At 40.9% G+C, this 19,617-nt stretch overlaps 1 protein-coding gene across 1 annotated transcript in view; it reads left to right on the top strand.

Annotated features, from left to right (window-relative positions):
* Positions 1 to 19,617, top strand: part of tgfbr3 (transforming growth factor, beta receptor III) — a 69,118-nt gene that overhangs the window by 16,031 nt on the left and 33,470 nt on the right. The window contains exon 3 of the mRNA XM_071487236.1: positions 7,268 to 7,455. Within this exon, the coding sequence (XP_071343337.1) occupies positions 7,268 to 7,455 (188 nt within the window). The remainder of the gene's footprint in view (positions 1 to 7,267; positions 7,456 to 19,617) is intronic.

Raw genomic sequence — 19,617 nt, 5'->3', positions numbered from 1 at the left:
AGATACCTGATATAAAACCTTTGATAATATGACATCAGCATGCATGACAGTGAAGTATTCACTTCAAGATGTTAATGCTGATATTGATATATTCAGTGGAAGTACAAACACAGACTTCGTAGCATTACAAACTGATTACAGCATTGATTCTGTCATGCATGTAGGCATGTAGACAGGATTCTGCTAGAAAGAGTGTGTGTATATTTGGTGCTAATCCCCAAAAAAGGAATAATAATAATAAACACTGAAGTAGGGGTGGGTAGGAGAAAAAGAAATATCACAAATGCTTCCACCAATGCCCAAACCAGAGAAATAGTGATTTTAATCATGGTAATGGTCTGTTTCGTCCCCCTAATAAAGATTTTTTTTAAATGTTGCTTGCCAGAAGTTCAAAAGAGACTTGTATACTGTTTTCAGCCACATTTTAAGATTAATTTTACACCTTGGTAATTTTCAACCATATATTTTAACCAGAGGATTTTAGTCATTGGACATCTGGATCTAAAATTGTCAGAGGAAAAAGCCTAGCAGCTCAGGTCTTATCTTGGATCGTGGATGTCCATGCATCCACTTCAAGATGCCCTGTGTCCATCGAAGAACAAAGACGATTCACTGATTTTTAAAGTGAAACTGCTTTATCTGTTATGGAGAGAAGAACACCTGTGCTGATCGGCCGCCAGTAAAAACCAGTAAAGACTGACAGAGAGAAGGGGAGTGACATTTAGTAAAGGGTCCCGACTGGGATTTGCTTGCTTGGTAGATTATCACATTTAATACCCTGGTCCATTTGTTATGGAGAGAAGACTTCTCTGTGGATAATACAGCTGCCTGTAAAAATGTCCTGAATGCCTGGTTCATAAGTTATCAAAGGAACAAAGGTAAGGAGTCTTACTTTCCAGCCATTCTAAGATGTCTTATGACTGCCGAAAAACGTAGGCGAGTGACACTGCTTTATTCATTGTAAAAACCTCCTGAATGACTGACACTGAAGGAATCTAAACTGGGAACACTTACAGCAACTGTAGTGAAGACAACTCCCATGATCTCCCAACTCTCATGGTATTTCATGATGTCACCCAAAGCTGTCTTTTGTTATTGTTTTGATTGATTGACTCCTAGCGGCAAAAGTTCCATACTGTGCATTTAAGGTTTTCGTCAGCCACCGGTATTAATCTTTCATATATACACACGTGATTTTGTGACCAAAAGATCAAAATGAGTTCTTCCCTGGTACATGATGCATCCCTCCAGCATGTTTGGTGCAAATTGGTTTATTACTTTTTCATAATCCTGCTGACAAACAAACAGAAACAAGTGAAAACATACTGTTATTGGTGGAGGTAATAAAGGGCTGTGGTTTTAGCTCCTTATAGTGATTTGAACTCAATTTTCAACTACTTAAACCGCCTACATGTAAACTGACATTTCAGCTGCTTCCATTTTAGTCTTCTGATAACAGATTAACTGCTTTCACCTCACTCTTGTAATGGCATTTCAACTGTTTTCAGCACATACTGGTCAACTTGCAGTTTTACTGCTTTCATCTCTTTTTGTATTCTCAACTCAGAGTCAAAGAATGAGACTGTCTCACTTACACTTTGATGATTTAGCTCTTGAATTTCAACTCAGAGGTCAACTGATACTTAATAATTTAATTTAAACACTGATAATTTTATTCAGTGTTTCTTTAAAACTCAGCTTCTTTAAGCACATCACTTTTGTAAGTGTACTGTGACTGCCACTCCCACTACAACTTTCTTCAATATTTAAAATGTTTTAACTGCAAATTTTCAGCAGCAGGCACTCAGTTTGCCTCAGAAAATGTAGCCTTTTCTGGTCTTTAGTGTTCCCGGTAAGACATCTGCACCAATCTGCTATGTGTTGCTAAATTCTAGCATCTGATATCCATCTGTTTGGCACAATAAACCAAAATGTGGTATTACTACAGAGTCTTTTGTTGGTGTGTGTGTTGCAGTGACAGGGTTCAATACTTTTTTTTAAATTAGATACTGAATATTGTGTTCATATACCAGTTTATTTTGGATACATATGCTTTCATCATGGTAATCAGTAAGTTGGAAAGTATGAATAAAAATCCAGCTGAAGTCATTTTCACTTCCTGTTCCCACCTACAATCACAAGTTATTAAGGCCGTAGCCGCTGCCCCCACCCTGCCTGTGTACTTAACCCTGTTTCCTGTTGATGTCTATGCAAAGTAGGCTGGGTAGGTACCGCTTTTTGATTGGCTGCTGTAACTGGAGGGGGCGTGTCCATCTATGGCCTTGGTGCTGATTGTCAGCCACTGCTGGTTAGATAGCTTGTCCTGGTAGCTCGTGTTCTCTGTGACACTTTGGGAAACTTTGTAAAACATTTCTTTTGTTTTCTTTTCGTAAATTGAGTATACTCATTTGAATTGAAGGGAACTGGGCTAGGTTTGTAGTTTACCCTGAACTGGCATCATACGGAGGTTACAGCTTGTTAGAGACACTAGGAACAGGTGTGCTGCTGCTTCTCAAATTAGATTTTTTAGCTTAGTGTAAAACTGCCAACTCAGTTTGAGAAACTGAATTGGTGGTTTGACTTTATGTTTTTTTTTGTTTTTGATTTAAGAAGCACCCGCTTGCCCTGTTCCCCTCTTTTAGTTATTTGCAGACTTGATTTACCCTTGATTTACCTATTACCCTCCATTTTACTTAACTAATTCCATTGGGTTATGTTGCTTGTGAGCTGGGTTGTAAAAGACGGTGAAAGCTGTGATGAAAGTTTATGATTTGAATAAGTCTGTTGTTTTTTCCACCTAGTAACCTTCCTCTGTCCTCTCACTTTCACAAGTAAAACCACAACACACTTTCACTGTTACATGTGGTTTTTCGCACGATTCACATTTGTCATAGTTGTCAGCCCTGTTGCCTGTCCCTTTGAAAGTTAGTGAAATGCCACCTGTCCTCTGACACTGGTGAAGACCTCTCTTTGACATTACAAGAGCAAATGTCATGTTTAAGGTGGTGATGGTGGCCATGTAGAGATGTCCCCAGCTGATCTGCAGGATTCAGAATAGTGGCTGTTAATTTTTCGATGGATCCTCTTGGCAAAATAAATTCTGATCTGTTTCTGATTCTTTCTTTGTTTGCTCCATGTCTGGCAGCTGTCAGAATGCCTCCTGTGAGCCCTGTTACAACACAGGAACATCCCCTGCACAGTGTTTTGTGTGTGTGTTAACCACAGAGCACAACAAGCTGTTGGAGGGTCAGTGGGTGGTACCCAGTCTAGTTCAGTTTGAGTTGTATTTTTTCTCTTTCACAGTGTCAGATCTTTCCCTTGTTTAAACAGTGTCAGAAATCCCAGCATGCAAAGCTAAAAGAGCAGATGTGAAGGTGTGAGAGGAGTGTGTTGAATCTGAATATGAAAAAAACAGATGTTTGCAGACCTTGATCTCTTACTTCTGAAATCCTATTTTAAATTTTCCATACAGTGGTTAACCATTCAAATCATTTCAGTTATTGTGAATGTGACTTGACCTCACAGCTGGGCAGGAGGGAAGGGTTGGGGAGACGATAAGATGTTGATGTTGAGTCTGTGTTAGCATCATCTGTTGCTGATTTAGCCTGACACAAATGAGAACTAGACTTCCATGAATGTTAACAAAATGAATTGTCAGGATTTAAAGTTAAGATGTACATAGATAGAGCTCCTCTGCTTTTATTGGCGTGTAGAAATTCAGGGTCAGGTTGCCATGGTTGGCTGGATTGAGATGGATGTATAGCATCATGAAGGTATAGGAGCACAGCGTACAGTACCTCAGATATCATAGGTCAGATTTTGCCAGATCCTGGCGAAATGAAGCATTTAACCACTTTATTCCAGTACTTTCAAAATTATGTTAAGTCCCAGGAGTATGCTCCAGTTAGCCTGCATTTGGTAATACATTGTGTTCCTGTAATTTGCTGTGGCTTTGAGATATTAGTTTGTATCTTACAATACAGTTGTGCAGTGAGTTTACGGTAATTTGGTGCTGTGGTACGAAAATAGTTCCAAGCTACAAAAGGGAAGGACACGACTATTTTTGTGTGTATTATTGAAGGGTATAGTTAGTGTTGCATTTTCTGCTGCTATCTTTTATGCATCTGCATCTCTCTAAGGTTTTTAACTGCAGTTAAGAGATTACTGTTTTGGCTGGAACACCAGATTTACTATAAGATTTTGCCATATATGTTGGGCTAAAGAGGTATTTGTGGTATCGTCTGCAGAGTGTCTGGTAGGCTCAGGCTGGACTTGTTTTTCTGGCAGAGTGAACAACAGTTTCTCTCATTCCTCTGCTGTGGGCGTTTGGCCTGGCCAGCTAAAAGGCACTAGCAGCAGCTGGACAGGACATACTCTGTACTCCATCGATGACCGAGGAAACAGAAAAGGTGGCTGGAGAGGAGGGGAGACAGAAGCGGGGGAGAACAGAGCAGACAGACAAGGTGACAGAAGACACAAAGCTGTGGCAGAGAGAACAGATGCAAGCTTTATTTCCTCTATAACTTTTTTTTCTGTCCTTTTTAGGTTGTAGGCTAATGGCAATGACATATGTGATGGGATTAGGACTCAGCTGGCTTCAACTGAAGGAGTGGTGAAAGCGTTTGTCTGTTTCTATGTATCATTTTGAAGGTTTTTTTCCCCATAGACGCACTTAAGATGATCATTGTAAAAAATATGTCCATAGAGCTCATGATTGAGTCATTTGCAGTGACTGATTTGTGTGATGCTTTTATCAACCAGATCTAATAAAGTAAACACAAATGGAAGTACTGGTTAATTGAATTTATTCAAAATGATTTTTTATAAGAATAAAAGACTAAGAGCCAGGGGATGAGTCATCTAGCCACCAGGCAAACGTGTCAGTACCTTTTTTTAAACTACACCTGGAGGCGGGGTGAAAAGCCTGCTCTCATGAGAGGGATGTCAAGAACTTCTGATGGAGTATACTGGCACCTTAAACCTTCACTAGCTGCCTGAATAGGCTGCAGTGCAGCAGCAAACGCTACACAGACAAAGTTAGCAACTAGCTGATAACTATAAAGAGCCAAATATTTTCTGGAAGAGTTGGTGAAGTGTAAACTAGAGCTAATAGGAGAGTCAATATTGGACTTACATTCATCAGGCGGCCAAAGTCATGACTCCAAATTAATGCGTTGCTCTGTGTCCACTGGATAGTGGATAAAATTAAGATTAATCTTCTGTGGGTCACGAGTGGCACTTTATGTCTATATTTGTTAAAATGCATTAGTTGGGCAGATATCTTGGCATCGACCATGTCATGGGGATCATTTGTCCAGATGGTAGGGCTAGATGAAAGATCACAGGGTTACTAAAACAGTTAGGAGTCATCCTCTGGGGAACATGAATGACTAATCCAGATTCCTTAAAAATCTGGGAGGTTTTGTGAGATTTCTTGCTCTGGAAAAAAATTGTATTAAACAGACTAATATTACCTTTCACAGGCTTGGCAAAAACAAGACCATACAGCTCTGAATACCCTACTTTTCTAATCCCGTGGTACCTTTTTCTCCTATATTCCTCCCTTTTCTTTTGGATTTTGTCAGCACTTGAAAAATCAGATCATTGCCCAACAAGTACCGTAATCTTTTGGCAGTCTCCCAGAAAGAGCTACGTTTTTCTTTGTTTGTCTGGCAGTTGTTTGTTATTCTCCATGTGTGAGGGGAAAAAGTGAGTTGGAGTGCCCTCAGACCTGTTTGTGGGAGTGAGGCATGATGACATAGTTAGAGAGGGAATAGGCTTCGGTCCTTTGGGAGGAAAAGGCAGGGGGGGTTAGGCGGGGGCTGGAGTACTGATGCACCACAGGTTTTTGCCATTAGGCTCTGTGCTTTTATCACTATAGCAAGACCTTGCCATATTTTAATATATGTTCGCTCCCAATAAGAGGTTCAAAGTTCATCTCTAAGGGCTTGGAGTGAATTCACAGGCAGCGAGAGGCAGCGCAAAGTTCAGGTTGAGACATCTGTCAAGGGCTCGGATTTGTCTCAAGAGACAAATTTGGTAACAATAAAGCATCTGTGTTTTTCTCACAACAAGGCGAGGGGAGCTATGCCATGATCTCTGGCATGATGCTGATCTAACATAGGCTTATTCGATGTTATGGAACGTGAAAACAATAGCTATGTGTTCTGAGCACAAAAAAAAAAAAAAAAGATTTTCCCCCTAGCTGTACCCCCTCACTGAGGCACTATGTTTTTGGAGTCAGCTGGGGAGAATTTAACATTGTTATCTAGCTGTCTTTCAGTTAGACTTTAATTATTTCCAAATGTTCCATCTGATTGCTATTGGCAACCTTTGCGTCTTTAGCATGATGTGTTTGAAATGTGAGCGGGGCCTTGGGTGGCACAAGGGTGTGGGGGTAAAATACACGGTCTGACCCTGAGAAAAAAAAAACCTGGCCACAGTTGTTCTCAACGTATACATGACATTTGAAAAGGAAAAGAGCTGTTTGGTTGCTCGCTCAAAACACAGCGCTGTGTGTTTTTTGCCACCCTGACTTCATGTGAGATGGGTGTATCTGCAATTTACATCCTGAATTTGTTTAAGTGGGTCATACGGACGTTAGATGCAAAGGAAGTTTACACACAGGAAGATCTTAGGCTGTGGTGAAGCTGTTAACCACCTGAAAGCTTGTGGCTGAAGAATCACACGTCATGCATGAGCTAATGTGGATGTTAAGTGCAAGTCTGTTAATGTTAGTGTTAATATTAGTGAATCTGTGTTCAAGTCAAGAACTTTACGGATCACCTAGCTGTTCATCACAGCTGACTGTGGAGTAGACACAACACAGATAGAGACCTGACAGACTGGGCTTCAGTGCCGTGGCATCGTGCTGCTGTGATTGATTGAGCTAGCTCAGTCTCTCTCACATGCATAAAAGACTGATAAGTGAAAGCAGCCAATAGATGGTCAGACTGAGTGATGCTGCATTGTTAAGAGGAAAAACTACTGTACATTATAGGACTTACATTGATTTGCAATTTGTTGTTAGTAGTTGTTTTTCAGAGTGAGGATTTACTGCACTTAAAACGTACACATCATCAAAGGCAAGACTTCTTTTCTGGACTGTATGATCATGGTCATGAGACATCACTGTGTACACTGGAAGAAAGTGTACATACAAACTTTGCATAAATAAGTCAACATCATGTGAGACATTTGAGTCCAGCACATACATACATACATGTTGCCTTTGGTCCTTACTTTATTCTTTTCTTCATCACTGCAGGGCCTTTGTCTCGCAGCCCATGTGAGCTGCTGCCAGTGGGGATAGGACATCCGGTGCAGGCCACGCTGAAGAGCTTCACCGCCCTGTCAGGCTGTGCAAGCAGGGGCACCGCCAGCCTCCCTCAGGAGGTCCACATCATCAACTTGAAAGGACATGCTCCAGAGGGACCAGACAACACCCCGGCAGAAGTGAGTCATCTCTTGTAAAAGACACTAAACTTGATTTATATATTCTAACACCATAATTAAGTCTTCACCAAAACCAGTTAAGATTTGAGCTTTTCAGCCAAAACAGACCAGGAGAGGAGAATTCAACAATTCTCTAAACACGTATTTACTCTCATCATGTAGTATCAAAATATTATGTACACACAGAGAGATGGTTATTGTTTTTTCAGTATTATCAGAATAGTCCAGTTAGAGGTAATCTGTCTTCCCTGCTGTCTCAGCTTCTGGTGCATTTATGTTCAGCTCGATAAAGAGCGCAAGATCTGCTGCGCTTCATATTTCCACTGCCCTCGTTTGCTCTGTTGAAATCAGTGACTCTGATAATGGCTGCCAGTCCTTTTCCCTCTTGCTTGGTGGAACCATCTTGGGTGGAGCAAGGGGGTAAAGGTCTGACACAGTGAAGTTCATAAACCCGTCCACACAAGTACTGTAGTTGGGGAGCAACCAGCTAACATCCCAGCAAGCTGGGAACATGCAAATGTTAGAGCTGGTCAGTCACAATAGATCTGCCCCCCCCCATGACCAAATCCAATGCCTGTTGCAGCTTCTTTGAAATGTATTTATTAACTGTAAAATGTTGCCATTGTTGGAGACTCCACATAGCACAGTAAAATAAGTTCATTTAACAAACCAGATGATCACTTGGGTTTTACCCCACCTCATACATAACTTTGAGGTGGGGGGGTGAGAAAAGAAGATCATTTAAATGGTTGGCACTTTCTAACCACTTACTTGTTTTGTGCAGATATACTTATCGCACTCATTCATGCTGTCAGCACTTTTCCTAATAGTGTTCCAAACGTGTGGGATTAGAAACCACTCCCTGTCCTCAGGTGCTATACAGCATGACTCCCCAGAATTCGCCATAGTTGGAAGATGAATCATGGGACCACGGTCTTCGAAAATGCTGTGTCTGTATTTTAAACTGTCCCAAGCTCCCATCCCCCTCAGTCACAGTGGTGTGAAAAGCAGCACGTATAGACTTGCCATCGCAGTTTTGCTGCTGATGTATGCTCAAACGTTTCCAAGGCCAAACACACAGAAACACAGTGTGTGTGAGTGTGCTGCATCAGCAGGTAAATAGAGAAATTACCCTCTGGTTTCAGTGGTTGTGCTTGTTCTGAAGCTTTACCACATGAACTTATATGACCATTTCTGTGACCACAATAATGAAAATAAAATGAGCTGTCATGGCTGCTCAACACAGTATAATGTAGAGGAGCTGAAGCAGTTACAGGGCTTCTTGTACATTTGAAAATTGTCAGGTTTTTTTTTTGTGCTAACAATCTTTGATGTATGTTGAGCTTAGCAGTAAGTTGTGTCACCATCGACATTGCAATGGATACATACTTTTTCCTGTTGATAGTAACAAGCAAAGTTTACTTTCTGAGTCATAGCAAAGACTAACAGTGTGATCCAGCTGATTACCCAATCAATATTTATTTCATTGTAAAGTAGTCGTGCAGGCGTACCCTGCATGGTGCACAGCCAGTCAGAGTCCTTGAGGATGGACTAATTCTTTTCAAATACACAGGAAAAAAATGTTAAGTTTCTTCAAATACACTTATGCATCTAACTCTAAAAGGAAGATGACAAAAGAAGCTGCCAAAACAAAGAATTGCTTGAGGAAAAAATTTCAATACATGTTATTTAGAAGTGTTTTAGTTTTAACAAATATGAATTGTAACAAAAACAGGAACTTTTTCTCCCTCTCTTCAGTTTGAGCTCCAGAAAATAAAAAAATAAAATTTTGGCAGAAACAAAAATATCTCAGTGTTGTTGCGTTGTTAACGCTAATAGTAGGAAGGACAACACAGCTGTTTCTCTGCCTCTCACAGGGATGCAGTGCATAGTGAGACACTTGTTTTTCATTGGCTAGTAGCTTTACAGTTGGCTTAATGCTAAGTAGCTTCGAAAGCTAGTGTTTTCCCAAGTTCAATCTACTGTTCCATGCAGTTATCTGATATAAAGTTTGTAAATATTTCCCCTAAATTCTGTCGCATCAAAACAAGGCTGTCAGTGCATGGATTTGGTTGGTGTACGCATCACCACTTAAATCAACACATATGCTCCTCTGAGTGTTTTGCTGTGTTTCATCTAACTACAGGTATAAGTAAGTAAGTAAGCAAAGTGTATTTGTATGACACCTTTCACAGATACAAAATCCCAAAGTACTTCACATCAATAAAAAAGCACGAAAGCTCCGAACACAGACGAAGAAATAGGCCAGTAAAAAGCAATAAAATGGAGCAGCTACTCAGACAAGCTAACCAAAAGGCTGTCTGAATAAAAACGTTTTCAACTGCTTCATAAAGATGTCACAGGAGTCTGGGGATTACAATGATAAGTGGAGAGCATGCCATAAACTGGGTGCAACAGCTTGAAAAACACAGTCACCTCAGATTTTATAGCCGGTTTGAGGGACAGCCAGTGATTTTTCTTCAGGAGACCTTAAATAATTGAGAGGAGAGCGGAGATCAGCATTGTACTGGAGTGCTTGACTAGGAAAGGCTCCAAATATTATGATTATGAAAATTATGATTAGACGCAGATGGATATTCACACTCAACAAACTGATTTGGGTTTCGTCTGCACCTGCTGTCAGATAAGACTGTTGGTCTGGTGCGTTCCAAACCTTCAGGTATTTCTCCGTCTGACTGTCTGAGTGGCCTTTTATGGGACAGATGATTGAGTGCATGGCGAAGTCAAATGCAGGAAGGGTTTTGGACATAAACAACAGAGATCTTTCCTGTTTTTAAAGGACATGGCAGAAATCAATCAATCATTACCATATTTTAGCTGAAACGAAACCCACATCTGTCCCAACCCACAAGACTGGCTGGCTAAATCTTGTTTTTACTTACTCTCAAGAGATTCCTCTGCTGATAGAGATGAACCAAATAATGGTTCATAGATAAACTCATCTGACAAGGGTTAAAACTGAGTTTTGTATGCTTTTATTTGTTACCTTGTCCAAAGTAAATGTTTTTCAGTCTTCTATAGAGTTTATTTATCAGGATTTAAAGCAGAGTAGTAAGTGCAACACTGAAGAAAAAGTTTGACTTTCTACTGACCTAGCTACAGTTTTAGGATCTTTATGCTTTTTCAATATATAACCACTAGCTGTTTTTGTTTGCACAACACCTAAGGAAAGTGTGTAGAGCCTTAATTTCTTTTGTCTTTTCTCTGTAAATCTCACACCATTACTGTTATGAATAGTCCAGTAAAACCTTTAGTTTGAGAGTCTGTAAAATCCATCTATTCACATCAATTTATCTACTTTCTGGTGAACCATCACATCCATGGTCAAGTGAGGACTTATGCGGAGGAGGCAGTGATCCAGCTGTCTGTTCCCTTGCCTACAGCCTTGGCTGCAGAAGGTCACTCCAGCTCTGGCTGAGATTAGGTGGCCCTGCAGAAGCTCGTTCTGAGAGTGCAGGATTCTGCTTGTGATTAGATAAGATCCCCTAAAGGACATTCAGACACTCTCTCCACTCACGCTCTGGTCCTTGATGACTTTTTCACCTGAGACGTGGGCACAGATCGGCCTGTTCAGACACAAGCAGACTCTTCCTAAGTGCTTAGCCTTCACCAAGACTGCGTTGGAGGGCATGCGGTGCGTCAGACTGTGATCTCATTGACACAATCTGCCCCTGATCTTTCGTGACAGGAGGAGGTGATAACTCTTTATTCTTTATCTATTGTGCCTATTTATTCTTGACCAATGGGAATCTACAGCATGAAAGCTGAAGACGGTTTGGATTTACAACGGCTACAGTGGATTCAGATTGCAACCTAGTTTCATGGTGAAATTAAGTGTGACAACTTCTCACGCCATTCTTACAGTATTATCCAATTATCCGATCTGTCTGTCTGTATGCTCAGTGTTAATTTTCATTAAAAATGTAATTAAATACACAGGTTTTGTTTGCTGCCAGTGCAGTTTTTGAAAAATCCTGTCGACAAAAAGATGACCTTAACATCATTGAAAGTCTATGGGTCTGTGGGTTAAAGATCATCTTAAAATAAGATGCTTTAGGGAAATGGAGCTGATGACTGTAAATATTAGTGGTGGAAGTAATATATTTAAAATGGAATATTTTATTTACAGTTGTGATTAAGAGCACTTTCTTAATTTTAGTGTTTTAATTTTTTTCCTGTGATTTGGAAGCTTGCAATTTGATTTCACTTTAAGTAATGGGTCTTTTCCCCTGTTTGCTCTGGCACATGTATCCTTTGCTTGTTTTCTAAGTCAGCACAGAGGTGCCTGGTCAGTCTGTGATTATGTAGATTTTCTCTGACTTCTCTTCACCTCTGCTGATGGGGAGGAAGTGGTGTCTGGGCCACAGAGCAGACTGTATTTGGATGCTTTGAGCGATGGCCTGTAGTACAAGAGGTGCCTGTGGCTGAGCTTTGGCCGTCTGGGTTGAGGGGCTGCTGGAGAACACGATGTGCCCCAATGACTGCTCACCAAGTGCCGGCAAAGAAAAGCTTTGACCCGGTAGGGGAATAAATCTGCTATTGCACATGGTGTGCATAGACTAATATGGAAAAGGGGGATCACATGGTCAATTTCAGACACATTCATACACACATAGGTACACACACAGATCCTGCAACTGCGATGTGTGAGGCCCCCTTCACATCTCCTTCACGTCCATATGTGAAAGTCGGGGCTTGCAGTTTGTCCATATTTTCAGTAAAGACGTGAGAGCAATGAATCGTTTCCGGCCTGCACCAGTGAACCCATTCTGCACGGGTATTAACCAAAGGGTATGAACTGTTATCCACAGAAAGAAATGCACAGCTGGACCTGACTCAGAATACACACTTTGGCTCCTGGCCAATCTCAACACCAAAGCTGAGTTATTAAGTGCAACAGAACACCTCAGCAGTGACTGTGCATAGTGCTTTGTCGGGGATATCCTCACATTTACAGGGCTAGCAGCCACCTTAGAATAACAGGCCTGAAGGAGAGAATATGGTAATCATTCATTCAAGAAGTTAGAAGTACCCACAATAATATTTTGGGTCGTATTCCAGTGCTGTGCGGGCCATGTGTTGATATCTGCTCAGATGAGGGTACAACTTCATCAGCTGAGCAGGTATAGCGTCTGTACTTGACTTAAAGTTGCCTAATGCTGTAAGATTGAAGCTAAAAAAGAGCAAATAAATGAATGAGTCAAAAGTTTTCTGATTCTTCTTGATGTGACCATAATGAAAGTGTGATCTTCAGATTTATTTGTGTTTCATACAGGTGCTACTGATTTAGATAAATGAGTAACAACAGCTGCTAGACTCTGGTATCAGCATGAAAGAATTAATGTGGAAATTGGTTCAGCTTAGTTTTGCGAGTGTTCACTCACTGTAATCAAATGACTAAAATCAGCTACAGCTGCCTAACAACTGTGCTTAAGTACAATATTAATTACTTCATTAGTGTCCGTAATTTCCACCAGTGACCCACTGATTACATTCTTACTGTTGGTTTACTGAACCATGATAAAATAAGAAATTCAAATCATCATTTGTTATTGTCAAGATAGGTTAAGTTTCACTTAAGTGCTGCTTTCACAGTACACTCACTGTTCCTCTACACTGTGAAGAGAATACTTCATTTGGAGGCATTAAATGTCATAATTTAAGTTTTTGACACTACATAAGTTTTAGAAAGTCCTGTTTTTACAGTTGTAATTGAAATTTAGGCTGTTAAAGTCCAGTGGAAAACCCTAAATGGTACAAGGTAAACTGCCCGAGGTAAAAAAAAAAAAACAAGAAACTTTTGGTCACCAAAAACTGAAAAATCATGTAAATTTCACAGTTAAGAGTCGTTTTCAGGGATAAAAAAGAGGTGAACTTACATCTTTCCTGCAGCAGTGGAAGTAAATGAAGGCTTGGAACAATTCAGTGTCAGTCAGTATTGGAGCAAACCGTATTACTACCCCCTCTGATGCATTATTACGACACTGTACTGCAGGAAGTGGTACAGTATACTGCTATCACAATGGTGACCAAAGGGCAAGTAACAAAGTATGAGAGACTGGGTTGGTCAGAGGTTCATCCCACAGAAAGAGAATGACCCAGAACATTAGAAGAAAAGAACCAGACGGTGGCTTGACATGATGGAAGACCAGCATAGACTTAAACCCTGTGGTGCTGGCTTGGGATGAACTTGACACCGGCTGAAAGCAAATTATTATTATTATTGTTATTATTATTGTTATTATTATTATTATTAACTTCTAGGTTCTGTTCTTGTTCAGTCCTATGTTTTAATGTCAAAGTACACTGAGAGATTACACTGTAAATTTCAGTAACAATTGGAAAAATGGCATTATTGTAACACTTTTGACCTGTTGTGTATATTTCATTATATCTTATCTAATTTTACAAATGTCTAACATTAAACTGCTCAGCTGTACCTTTGTCTAAAATGTGCTCTCTATGGTTTTAGAGCTGACACATGTAGATTTTAAAGAAGACTCTTTAATAAGGTGGGTTGATTCACCACTTTGGTCCAGACTGAAATGTATGAAACAACTATCGGACGGATTGCAATGAAATGGCACAGACGTTCATCAGACTAAACTAAGGTGGCGAACATGGGAACCATTATACCTGATTTACACCAACACGTTAGCATGTCGATGTTAGCTTCTAGCTTAAAGCTCTGCTAACATGCTGTAGAGTCTAAGAATTGTTAGAAACTGATTTCATTAGGTAGTTCAGAGATGAAAGAGATGCTTTTCTTCTGTATTATTATATTAAACAAGATGCAACGGCAGACAAGGTGGTGCTGCATTGGTTCATTTAGGTGAAGAGGAATTTACTCATATTACAGCAAATGACGGCATTTGTCAGTCGTTGTGTGTGTGTCCTGAAATGACAACAGCCTCGGACAAATGTCCACTGAGCACAACCAGACCACAACCAGGGAAATTTATGAGCTGGCTTTACATGGCTAGTTTATGATTTCAACCTAACATTTTTTTTTTTTTTTTTTTTTTTCAAACTCTGGATTTTTACTCAACATTGCCTTTAGACAGCGGGCTGTTTGTTTCATAGAATCCTAACTCTTCTTTACCAAAAATGACCAGTATGGACACTTGGCCGCCAGGACAATAAGTTTTACTTCTTAAGTGTTATTCACATTTGTCTGAGATGAAGAGTGATGATTTCTTCAGCGTCAGTGGTCCTGATCAAAGTAACAGAAGCCTCCTTTTTTCTCTCCCATGTGGGCCTCTACAAAGAGACAGGCCAGATTGCAAAGGCAGTAACCTTGGATAGGCCTAGTAAAGTGACTGTTGGCTGATCTGCCAAGTCATAGTACAGCCTGTAGTGCCAGGTCGAGGCTATGTGTTTCAGAAGGTAGTGATTTCCTCCAATAATGGCAGAATAATTTCCACATTTTCTCAAAATTCAGTTATACTGTGTAAAGAAGATCTAATCTTCTAGAGTACGAGAACAAATGAGAGTTACAGTCAGAGCGAGCTGTGCTGCAGACTATACTCTGTGCTCATATTTCCTCCAAACTTTAAACCCCTTGAGATTTCGAGGCAAAATATCTTTTTGTGGGTTCACTATTGCTCTGAAGGTGTTGGTGTTTTGCCACTTAAGATCTACCAAAACAATGACCTCATAGTGGTGTTCTTTTCTGTTCCCCTTGCTCTGGTTCGACGGTGTAGGTATCAAGTTTGAACATTTTTCCATATGTTCCTTCTCTCACATGCAAAGCGGCCTTTTGCACCCTGCTAACAACCCACCACCACATCTGCGTTGATGCAGAACCTGGCATAATGGAAAACACCTTGTTCCCATGTTGCTGCAAATTGTAGCGCAGAAATAAGAACCTCAAAAACGGAGGCCTGAGTATACAGTTGGGTGATAGGCCGGAAAACAAACAAGAAGCGGCCGGTGATCTCCAGTCGGCCATCTTTCTCTAATCAGTTTTACCAAAGGCAAACATCAAACAGCCACTGGCTCTGAATCAGGGTGAGGCAGAGCAGATGATTGTTTTATCAGTTGGAATTCGGAGATATCTTTGACCGTGTGAGTGACAAGCTGGAGGAGCTCACCAGGCACAAACAGCTGGCGAGAGCTCAGTGTCAGATATGAGGTGAGCTCGCACACAAGACAAACTGCACACACAAACTGCTCACTAGGATTACATTTTACATTCTCCTGATGTGCCTTTTATAATAAAGATAGGCCTTCACCCACTTAAAGTTGAACTGAAACTTTCTCACTTTTGAGAGGAAGTAGGAAATGTGCATAGTTTTCAAATGTTCAAAAGGGGGTAAAACTAGTTTTAGACATATTTGTGGGTGGAGTTTTTCCTTGACAGCTGCTGATTAAAATCTGAGAGCCCACATTGGTGGGAGCGCTGTACACCCTACACATGTTGACAGAATCATTTTCTTTTCCACTGTTGCAGGAAGCTGACAAAGAGCAGTGTGGGTTATCAGTCGTTAGGGATATAAAAAATGTTTTTTTTTACAACAATCAACACTTTGGAGGACAGACGTTAAGTTTGTATTCCCCTCGGGAGGTGGAAGCCAGTATGCTAGGCTAACTAGTTTCAGAACTAGAAAGTCATCAACAGCTCCTGCATATTCAGCGTTAGAGCTAGCATGACCATTCTGCCTTCCCAGAGGTCTAGTTGTACCAATGATAAATGATCAGACTGTCAAAACGAAGAGCTCGTCCTGTAACCTCACCACGCTGCATGTTACAACACAGAGATGCCTGATACTGCCAAAAATACTTCATCAGGTATCTGCAGGCGTGCCAGTCTATGCACCGATCCAATACCACATCATTTATTAATAAACCTTATAGTTTCACACCCAGCTAGAACAGCAGTTTTCCTGGGAATCAGTTCTTCTTTAGCCAACACAGGAAGTTGCACTGTGCAGCCACTGGGAGCTACTGTTTTAGAGCAGCAAAGACGAATTGATTGAAATAATGAAACGTTATCTGTAAGCGAAAACATCAGCAATTTGGCCATCTTTTACTCTGGAAGGTCCCACCAGTAAAAAGTGTTAGGACAGCTAGTGTCGGCATTGTTATTTATTCCTACATTTATTTGTTTTATTTATCTTTGTTATGACTGATATGAAAATTAGATAATAAAAGAAAGATTCTATGGAATTTGTGTATTTGTTCATGTTTTACAAACCTGAGTCATACCTGAGTTATTATTACCATATAACTATGATATCAGTCATATCATATCAGTACAGGGTTAGTAGTATACAGCTGTTAAAAAAGCAAAAATGCAATGGTATCGGATTGTTAGTTGGCAGATACACAAGATCATGTATAGGACTTGGTATTGGGAAGGAAACATCTCGCAGCATCTCCAGTTAAACTTATTTTCAGTACCCATGTACCTACATTGCACAACCCCCCTGAAAACACTAATGTAGGGGGCACTGCTACTGCACAGAAATAGATAAAATTTATATTTCTTCTTTCTTCACCTAAAAAACACAAGTCAAAATAAACATCAAGGAGGAGATATACACTGATTTCCTAACAAATATGGATTTTAATTTCATCTTGTCTTAAATCTAATCGGTGTAATCTGGGTCTGTCCTCCCGACCTCCGCTTCATTGCTGTGTTCTTTTCTTCAGCGTGTCCTGCCATTCTGCCATATCACTCAAAAGATTTCTATCCGGAGGTCCCATCTCACTTTGACGTCTTTTCGGGCTGTTTTCTCGCAGTACGGGGTTGAGCTGAGTGCAGACCGATTGCCATCACAGTTAAGGTAGCATCCCCATCGTGCTCAGATATGTGGGTGGCACTGATAAGAGCGTTCAACAGGCCTTGGTCCGCCTCCCCTCCGTCACTGAGCTCCTTTGCCCTGGCTCCCCTTCCTTCTGTACACTCTCAGTGATCCAGAAAGAACCAAGATCCAGACAGACAAGACACACGCACATACACACACATCAGATAACACAGTATGATTGGTCCCAGGCAGTGTACATTTCTCCCTTTTGCAACCATGACTTTGTAGTTCTTAGCCACCAGCCCTCGTTTTTTGTTTTTTTTTAACTCTTGCACTCTCTCAGGGTTCACTGTGCAGAGGTTTGTCTACCCAGTTTAGTATGTCAAGCTGGTTTTTATTGTAATCTTGGATTTCTGTGTTCATGCTTATTCCTATCTAAAACATGCAAGCCATTTGTGTTGTTATTCAGACACAGCTCAGTATGTTTCTGTCTCATGCCATGGAATACAAAGTGCTGTCTTTCTTGCTCAAGCTGATTATTGTTTCCTGGGTGGGAGAGTGTTTTCCCAGATTAGTTTTACTTTTTGGCTAATTAAAGGATGTTTTGAGTTTTCTCTGAATCACCAGGGATCATCGGGCTCTTAATTAGCTCTGTCAATAAAGGAAACTCCCTTTTCCTGCAAGGACACTGCACTGCGCTGATACTGAGCTCTGACTGCAGTGCTACTGCTGGTTACATTACTGGGCACAATATTTGTCTATGAAAGTATCACATTACAGTGTTGATGCACACACTTGAAACTTGTTGGCTTGAAATGTCATGAAATTGCAACTACACGCTCAAGACAGACAAACAAATCACCCGTTACAATTACACTGTCACAGGCATCAGCTGGATCTAAATCTAACCATGTGGCTTTGTTACACAATAAACGCTTGTGCGTGATTTATCTTTTTTGGTTTTCATTCCAGTTGGCGCTGTGTTTGTTGTTGGAGCTGATTTAGAGCTTAAAGTAAAAGCTGTATTGTTTTTTTGTTGTTGGTTTTTTTTTTTTACATTTCCATTGTTTACACATGCTACCACCACTAATGGTATGCTCTGTGACAGGCCTTGCTTATCCAGCTACAGCTGTCGTCCCCTGTGTGGAGTTTAATTTCAGTAATGTGATAGGTCTAGACAAGCCTCCATCCCTGACTGCTGGCAAATGTGCCCCTTCACTGTAATGTACACTGGACCTCCAAATCCCTGTGCCAGCCTCCTGATAATCAATCAGGCGTGGCCTCCTGTCCCCAGCAGACCCTCTCTCTAGGTACTTTGATGCCTGGTGTTTCTGCACCTCTTCGCTTCACACCCCCGGCTGTGTGACAAGGTCGGTTGTTACCTCATGGCGGCAGCTCCCTAGGCAGAGATACGCATCAGCTGCTGTTGAGTCCTGATCATTGCTTACATTCTGCAAGCCAGAACTGATTTTGAGGGGTTTTTATCACAGTCAACCTGTGAGCCTTGAAAGTAACATTTTACCACAGCTTTCCCTTTTTTCGCCCCTCTTGGCACTTCCTCTCCCTCCTCTTCCTCTCTGTTTATCCGTGTGTTTGCAGGTGACTCACGTCTTCTGGAAACGTTTCTGTCTGGGTTTAAAATTCCTCATCTTTTACAACTCTCTCCCTCACTCTCATTCTTCTTCTGCCTCCCTCTTCCATCTCTCAAAGCCAGGGCCTCAAAGCCAAGCCAGGTATGATTATATCGTGGTTGTTGTTATTCTCAGAGGAGCGATGCACACGCTTTTTCCAGACTCTGGACTAAGGAGGAGGAGGGGAGAAGAGGGCAAAAAAAGGGAGACGCTTACTGAGTCTCTGATGTGTTTGTTTGGATCACCATCCAGTGTGCCTCATAGATAAATGTTCAGTAATTTCTTCCATTTCTGCGTCTCTGAGGGAATTTTTAATGATTTTTGCAGCACTTTCATGGACCACATTACTAAACACTCTCTTTTGTCTCGCTCTCCTCCGGGGCTTACATCTGTGGAGGTCTGATAATAATTAGGCTTTGATGCTTCATGTTCACTCTGCCTATGCTGTCAGTGTCTCTTGTTAAACGGCTTCATGCAGCATCACAGTGACAAGACTTTGAGGGCAGAGTATCTGTTAGAATATACAGAATATAGAAATCACAGTTTCATGGATGGAATACAACATCTCTGCTTAGGGAGACAAGAGTCTGGCATGCAGTTGGTGAAGTACAGACAATCTCGCCTGAGAGTTAACGATTTCAAGAAATATCTATATAACAGTAATTTTTCTGTGTTCATGTAATCAAAATTGTGATTACTGGCTGTAAATTAAACCCCAGGATTGTATTTGTGGTCTGCAGAGCAGTGAGCAAGATAGATGT

Source organism: Trachinotus anak, unplaced genomic scaffold, assembly GCF_046630095.1.
Source record: "Trachinotus anak isolate AG129_WGS33_773 ecotype Australia unplaced genomic scaffold, CSIRO_AGI_Tana_v1 ptg000010l, whole genome shotgun sequence".
Classification (NCBI taxonomy): domain Eukaryota; kingdom Metazoa; phylum Chordata; class Actinopteri; order Carangiformes; family Carangidae; genus Trachinotus; species Trachinotus anak.
This window is presented reverse-complemented; position numbering and strand designations above follow the sequence as displayed.